The 7,593-nt window shown below is 42.8% G+C and overlaps 1 protein-coding gene across 1 annotated transcript in view; it reads left to right on the top strand.

Moving 5' to 3' along the window:
• Positions 1-260: 260 nt before the first annotated feature.
• Positions 261-7,593, top strand: part of CTSC (cathepsin C) — a 42,916-nt gene continuing 35,583 nt past the window's right edge. Inside the window, exon 1 of the mRNA XM_081950356.1 lies at positions 261-632. Coding sequence (XP_081806482.1) covers positions 458-632 — 175 coding nt within the window. The 5' untranslated portion in view covers positions 261-457. The remainder of the gene's footprint in view (positions 633-7,593) is intronic.

Below are 7,593 nucleotides of genomic sequence, written 5' to 3'. Positions count from 1 at the left end.
TACTTTGCATGGACAAAACGGATCCAGACAAACACACTGCTCGCTAAGCATTGATGTAATTTAAAGAAGAAGAAAAATATGTACAAATCAACAACTAAAAAAAAGAAAAGAATGCAAGAGAGTCAAACTCTCCAGCGGCTGGAAAATAAAAATAAAAATCACCGGATCGATTCCGGGCAAACACGTGCAAAGTCGATCTCGGTTCCAGGAATCCCGCCCCGCAGGAGGGGAAAAAACAACCCGGCGCTGTGCCAAAAAGTCTCGGAGCCCGGGAAGAAACCAAACCCCAGCCCTTCACACGTGACACGCAAGGGCGGGCCTAGCCGAGCCCTGCTGTTCCGGGGAAAGGGATCCCGCCGGGTGCAGACGGCTCAGCAGGCTCGTGGGCACCCGCCGTGCCCGTCTCTTTCCTCTCTCTCTCTCTCTCCCTCCCTTGCTCTCCACCGTGCGCGGTGCCATGGCGCGCTTGGCAATCTGGCTTTCCTTCTTCTTGGCCGCCCTGCTGCAATTCGGGCCATGCACGGCCGACACCCCGGCCAACTGCACGTTTGAAGACCTGGAGGGCACCTGGGTGTTCCAGGTGAGAAGCGGGCATGGGCCCCCGACCCGGGAGATCAATTGTTCCGACGTGGGTAAGTCGCGCCTTTGGACTGTTTTCTTTTCTTATTCTTTTTTCCCTTCCTTCTGTTCTTCAGGAAAGAAGAAGAAAATCAAAACTTTCCAAGGGGAAAAACAAACACGCAAGTTTAAGCATTCCCAAGGGGTTTTTAACTCTCTCCCCACTCCCACAAATGGCAACAGTGTTTTGTTGGGGTTTTGTTTTCTTTGAAACAAAAACTTTGTTTCCAAGTGTTTTCTTTGCTCTTCTTAGAATATAGAATAGCAGAGTTGGAAGGGACCTTGGAGGTCTTCTAATCCCTCCCCCTGCCTAGGCAGGAAAACCTATACTACTTCAGTCAAATGGTTATCCAATCTCTTTTTAAAAACTTCCAATGTTGTTTTCTTTGAAACAAAACTTTGTTTCCAAGTGTTTTCGTTGCTCTTCTTAGAATATAGAATAGCAGAGTTGGAAGGGACCTTGGAGGTCTTCTAATCCCTCCCCCTGCCTAGGCAGGAAAACCTATACTACTTCAGTCAAATGGTTATCCAATCTCTTCTTGAAAACTTCCAGTGTTGGAGCTTTTGCAACTTCTGGAGGCAAGCTGTTCCACTGATTAATTGTTCTAACTGTCAGGAAGTTTCTCCTTAGTTCTAAGTTGCTTCTCTCCTTGATTAGTTTCCACCCATTGCTTCTTGTCCTGCCCTCAGGTGCCTTGGAGAATAGCTTGACTCCCTCTTCTTTGGAGCAACCCCTGAGATATTGGAACACTGCTATCATGTCTCCCCCACTCCTTTTTATTAAACTAGACATACCCAGTTCCTGCAACTGTTCTTCATATGTTTTAGCCTCCAGTCCCCTCATCATCTTTGTTCTGCATTCTGCACTCTGCATTCTCACTTCACTATTTCTCACTTCATTTCACTTCATTTCTTGAAAAGTGGAAGGTTTTCAAAGAAAAAAACCCCAAGAAAGTCCAGTTGCCTTTTGGAAAAAAAACATCTTTGGGACAATCATGAGCTGGATGATTGAGAATCTTCATAGACAAATCGATTTAACCCAGGGCTCTCTTAATGCATGGGCCTGAGGGGTACTTGGGGGGGGGGGGGGATGAGCATAGGGACCCCATACTAATCTGTGTATGTTAACCCTTCAATAAACCTTGTATCATATAATTACAGCAACATATTTATTAGGATAGGATAGGATAGAATAACAGAGTTGGAAGGGACCTTGAAGGTCTTCTAGTCCAACCCCCTGCTTAGGCAGGAAACCCTGCACCACTTCAGAGAAATGGTTATCCAACCCCTTCTTAAAAACTTCCAGTGTTGGAGCTTTCGCAATTTCTGTTACATTTTTTTTGTAAAAAAAAATAAATTTTACTGCATTTTTCATTCATACTAACATGCATTAATAGAAATTGGAAGTGTATAATAAATATATGTTTAATTTTATCATCCGTTTACATTTTTATTCTTGTGAGTAGTTGTCTTAGGGGCCCCAGTGCGCTGCTTTGCTGTTAAAACATTGGCCCTGATTTAACCTACCCTAATATTCCACCCCTTCGTCTCCACAACTCGAGAGGGGTAAGCCATCTAGGCCGCCTCTCCCCACCGAATTACAAATCCCATCGTCCTCAGTTTGTGTCAACATTGCTGGTTGGAAGTTGGTAACTAAACACAGTCAGACTGGGACTTTTATCCACCATGCTAAACCGAGTTAAAATGAATTTGGGTAATTTGCAAATGTAGGAACGCAGTGACTCCGTGGCTAAGACGCTGAGCTTGCCGATCGAAAGGTCGGCAATTTTGCGGTTCGAATCCCTAGCGCCACGTAATGGAGTGAGCTCCCGTTACTTGTTCCAGCTTCTGCCAACCTAGCAGTTCGAAAGCATGTAAAAATGCAAGTGGAAAAATAGGAACCACCTTTGGTGGGAAGCTAACAGCGTTCCATGCGCTTTCAGCATTGAGTCATGCCGGCCACATGACCACGGAGACTTGTTTGGACAGTGTATATGTGCGAAGGGAACCTTTACCTTACCTAGTTTGCAATTCAGCATTTGTAGAAACTCAATGACCATCTTTAAGATGAAATCAGTCATCCCCCGTGACTCTTCCGGTTGATTGGATTTTGCAGATTGTGCAAACAGAAGAATTGTTTAGACAATCTGGGTTGAGCAAACACTTTTCCTCCATTCTGACTCAGTGCCCCCTAATTCCCATTTTTTTCACTTCAACGGAACTCATAACACACACTTGGGAAATATATTTAAGTATCAAAAGACCAAACCTGTTGCTTTCCAGAAATATTTCTGGAGCAGCCTTCCTTCAGCAGAGATGCCACTTGGAAAAGTTTTTTAGTTCCATGTTCGGGATAAAGGAAAGCTTAAAGTTGCTTGATGGAGAGAGATGGGTGGCATATACATTTAATAAACACCTTTTTTTTAAAAAAAAAAAGATTTTCCAGCGATTTTGCAAGGCAAATATGACAAGAGTTAATAGGCATGTGGCAGTTCAAATCTGTAAACCCCCAAGGGCCCCTAAAATCTATGAACGCTCGTCTCAATTCAAAGCATCAAGAAAAGAAAATAACACATAGTCATACTAAGAGGCCTGGTAGCGCAGTAGTTAACATGCAGTATTGCAGGCTAACTCTGCCCAAAGCCAGCAATTCGATCCTGACAGGCTCAAGGTTGACTCAGCCTTCCATCCTTCCGTGGTGATAAAAACGAGACCCAAATTTTGTGGGGCTGACTCTGTAAACCGCTTATAGAGGGCTGTAAAGCACTGTGAAGCGGTATATAAGTCTTAAGTGCTATTGCTATGCCCCCTCCATTACTCACACCGTTACCAGTTTCCTAGGGCCCATGTTCCACCACCCACCGCTCCTCTTCTTATCACTTTTCTTAAATCTGTGTCTCCTTACCCCATCCCCAGTTAACGGCCTTGGCTTGGCTTGGTTAATAATGATTAGGGGACTGGAGACTAAAACATATGAAGAACGGTTGCAGGAACTGGGTATGTCTAGCTTAAGAGAAAGAAGGACTAGGGGAGATAGCAGTGTTCCAATATCTCAGGGGTTGCCACAAAGAAGAGGGAGTCAAACTATTCTCCAAGGCACCTGAAGGTAGGACAAGAAGCAATGGGTGGAAATTAATCAAGGAGAGAAACAACTTAGAACTGAGGAGACATTTCCAGACAGTGAGAACAATTAATTAATGGAACAGCTTGCCTCCAGAAGTTGTGAATGCCCCAACACTGGAAGTCTTTAAGAAGATGTTGGATAGCCATTTGTCTGAAACGGTAGAGGTTTTCCTGCCTAGGCAGGGGGTTGGACTAGAAGGCCTCCAAGGTCCCTTCCAACTCTACTATTGTATTGTATTATTGTATTATTGTATTAATATTTGGCCAGCCAATCTTTAACTAGAGCAAAATCTTCCCATTTCAATCCCTATCCAAACTAAACCCATGTTCAGGGATGTCCAACCTTGGCCCCTTTAAGACCTGTGGACTTCAACTCCCAGAATTCTCCCAGCCCACATGGGGGAATTCTGGGAGTTGAAGTCCACAGGTTTTAAAGGGGCCATGATAGGACACCTCTGCTCATGTTTCAATGCTAGCTCAGGCCACCACTGCCCTACCTTCCCAAAATCAACTGTCCATACAGTTTGTGTGCATCCGGGCGAATAGTTGTTAATAGGCAATAGTACCTAACTCCTCACTGAAGCCTCATTTAACTCAGCGTACAATTAACTTAGGTGAGACGCGGTGGCTAAGAGGCTGAGCTTATCGATCAGAATGGTATGCAGTTTGGCGGTTCGAATCCCGCGTAATGGAGTGAGCTCCCGTTACTTGTCCCAGCTTCTGGCAACCTAGCAGTTCGAAAGCACGTAAAAATGCAAGTAGAAAAATAGGAACCACCTTTGGTGGGAAGGTAACAGTGTTCCGTGCGCCTTTGGCGTTGAGTCATGCCGGCCACATGACCACGGAGACGTCTTTGGACCGCGCTGGCTCTTTAGCTTTGAAACGGAGATGAGCACCGCCCCCTAGAGTCGGGAACGACTAGCACATATGTGCGAGGGGAACCTTTACCTTTTACGATTAACTTCTTTTCTACGGCTTAAAACTTTTGCAACTGATGTCCTTGTTTTCTAGCACCAACTAAAACCATAGGAACATTTTTAAAATTAGCACAGTCCATCTAAAGTGCAAATTTGGGGAATGTTTACAAGGAGGGGATAATGACTTTGCAGTTTTTATTATCAGAGGTATATTGTTAATTTCCAGCGTCAAGGTTAAGTGCTGTGGTTTCCTTCCACGTGATAGTACTACCAGTAAGATGTCTCAAGCAGAAACTTCAGTGGTTTAGGAATCGGTGTCAGGCCTCTTAAACTTCCTCTTTTTCCTCCCTGCTATTGCTATTTTGTTTGTTTGTTTGGGGATTTTAACCTTCTTTCTGGACATCTGTGCTCTTTCTCGGTGCTTATTTGCAAAAATCAGATTCTTGGGTCCCTAAAAATGACACTTATCACTTATAGCTATGAGAAGTGCATCACCATTAATGCAAAACAAGTTAGCTTTGTATTTTTTGCAAGTTATTTTGTCCCAGAAGACAGTGGGAAAAGGCAGTCCTTAGAGAGGAATATAAAAATAAATGGTATTTTTTAATGGCCACTAGACTGACCTAATAATAATAATAATAATAATTGAGATCAGCGGGGTGGGAAACTTTCCCACTGTACAGAAGTACAAATCCTTGTTCTTGTATTTCTCAACTCTTTTTGGTTTTTTAACAATGCTCCTTATGGGCGTTACACGTGATCCTCTGTTTGCAACGACAATTAGGATCACAGTTTCCACTGCTGAGCAAGGAGATTTTTAAGTGAGTCATGCTTGATTTTATGACCTTTTGTGCCAGGGTTGTTAAGGGAGGCACTGCAGTTGTTAAGTGAATCACGTGGTTGTTAAGTGAATCTGGATTTCTCCATTGACTTTGCTTGTCACAAGGTGGCTGGAAAGGATGCTGCAACTATTTTAAATACAGGAAGTCCTCAACTTACAACAGTTCATTTGGTGACTTTCTTTCTCTTTTTTCTCTTTTCTCTTCCTCTCTCTTTCTCTTTATCTATTTTCTCTCTTTCTATAACTTTCTTTTTTCTCTCATCCTCTCTCCCTCTTTCTCTTTCTCTATTTTTCTCTCTTGCTCTCTCTTTCTCTCTCGCATAGGTGAGTGTACAGGTACAGGTAGTTCTCGCCTTACAATTATTCATTTAGTGACCGGTCAAAGTTGCGACGCTGAAAAAAAGTGGCTTATGACCATTTTCACACTTACGGCCATTGCTGCATCCTCATGGTCCATTGATCAAAATTCAGAGGCTTGGCAACCGTCTCATATTTATGACGGTTGCCGTGTCCTGGGGAATCATGTGATCCCCTTTGGCGATCTTCTGACAAGCCAAGTCAATGGGGAAGCCAGATTCAACTTAACAACCGTGTTACTAACTTCACAACTGTAGTGATTCACTTAACAACGGTGGCGAAAAAGGTTGTAAAACGGGGCAAAATGAAGTTGACAAAAAAATGTTGCTTAGCGACAGGGATTCTGGGCTCAATTTTGGTTCGTAAGTCAAGGACTAACTATATGCTGGATGCCAAGTATCACAAATTATGATCACATGACTTCGGGTATAATTGTAAGTGCGAGGACAGGTCATAAATCACTTTTTTTATTGGTCTTGTAACTTTAATTGGTCGCTAAACGAACGATTGTAAGTTGAGGACTATCTGTCTGAGCTATTACAGCAGGGGTGTCCAAACTTGGGAACTTTAAGACTTGTGGACTTCAACTCCCAGAATTCCCCAGCCAGCCATGCTGGCTGGGGAATTCTGGGAGTTGAAGTCCACAAGTCTTAAAGTTCCCAAGTTTGGACACCCCTGTATTACAGCAATCGTTCATGAAAATAATTCCAAAAAAGGTGAAAGAGCACCACTTACGATCTTTCATGTATGGCATGGAAAATTTTGCTGTGGGTTGCAAAGCTGCCTTCATTTTCTCCGCTAACTTTTGTTTCTAATAAAGGAGAAAACGCAGCTGTGCAGAACTCCAGGTTTAAAGTAAAAAAACAACAACTATATTTCCGTGCAGATGCCGAACAGCTGTCTGTAACTCCTACACCAAATGTCACCTTTCTTCGGATTATGCTAAATTTTCAGCAGGCAACGATATAATTTTAGGGGGGGGGGGGGACGACGACACTGCTGCTTTAAGAAATAGAAATGTTGAAAAAAAAATGCCTTCCTGATGTGGGTTGCTCAACCAAACTTTCAAAGGAGAGCAAAGAGGGAAACAGTGGTTTCGTTTGGTAACTGAATTGATTTTATATTTTTCCTTTCGTAAAGCTTTTGGTTAAATTTGTGATCACATGCCCTTTAACCAAGAGATCTGCGGGGGGGGGGGGGATTTCCGCAACCTTAGAGGCCTCTATGAGGTGCAATCAGCCAGCTGTTTGCGGAAAATAAAAATAAAATGAAATTAAAGTTGTACTTTGGCACCCTGCAGTTTTAAGTAAGAGAAATGGAAATAATTTTTGAACTTGTCTTGTGCCTGAAACTTACTATTGAGTCAGCAGGGATTTCAATCATGTGAATGTGTTTTTTTTTTCTTTTAAGGAAATGTAAGCAGATTTATGTGCTTGCCTGTGTGTGTGTGTCTGTGTGTGTGTTGAAAAATATTTCGCAAATGTTAGGGATTTATGGTCAATTCAGACTTTATCCCAAAGCTTTAGTTTTGTTCAATTACTGCAATTCCCTCCCTCCTTTTCTCTCTCTCTCTCCAACTCTTTCACTTTTCTCTCTTTCTTTCTTTCTTTCTCTCTTTTTCTCTCTCTCTCTCTCACTTCCTCTCTTTTTTCTCTCTTTTTCTCTTCCTCTATTTTATCTTTCTATCGCTTTCTCTTTTTCTCTCTTTCTCACTTATTCTCTCTTTTTTCTCTCTTC

This window comes from Natrix helvetica (genome assembly GCF_964273705.1).
Source record: "Natrix helvetica genome assembly, chromosome: 4".
Lineage (NCBI taxonomy): Eukaryota > Metazoa > Chordata > Lepidosauria > Squamata > Natricidae > Natrix > Natrix helvetica.
This window is presented reverse-complemented; position numbering and strand designations above follow the sequence as displayed.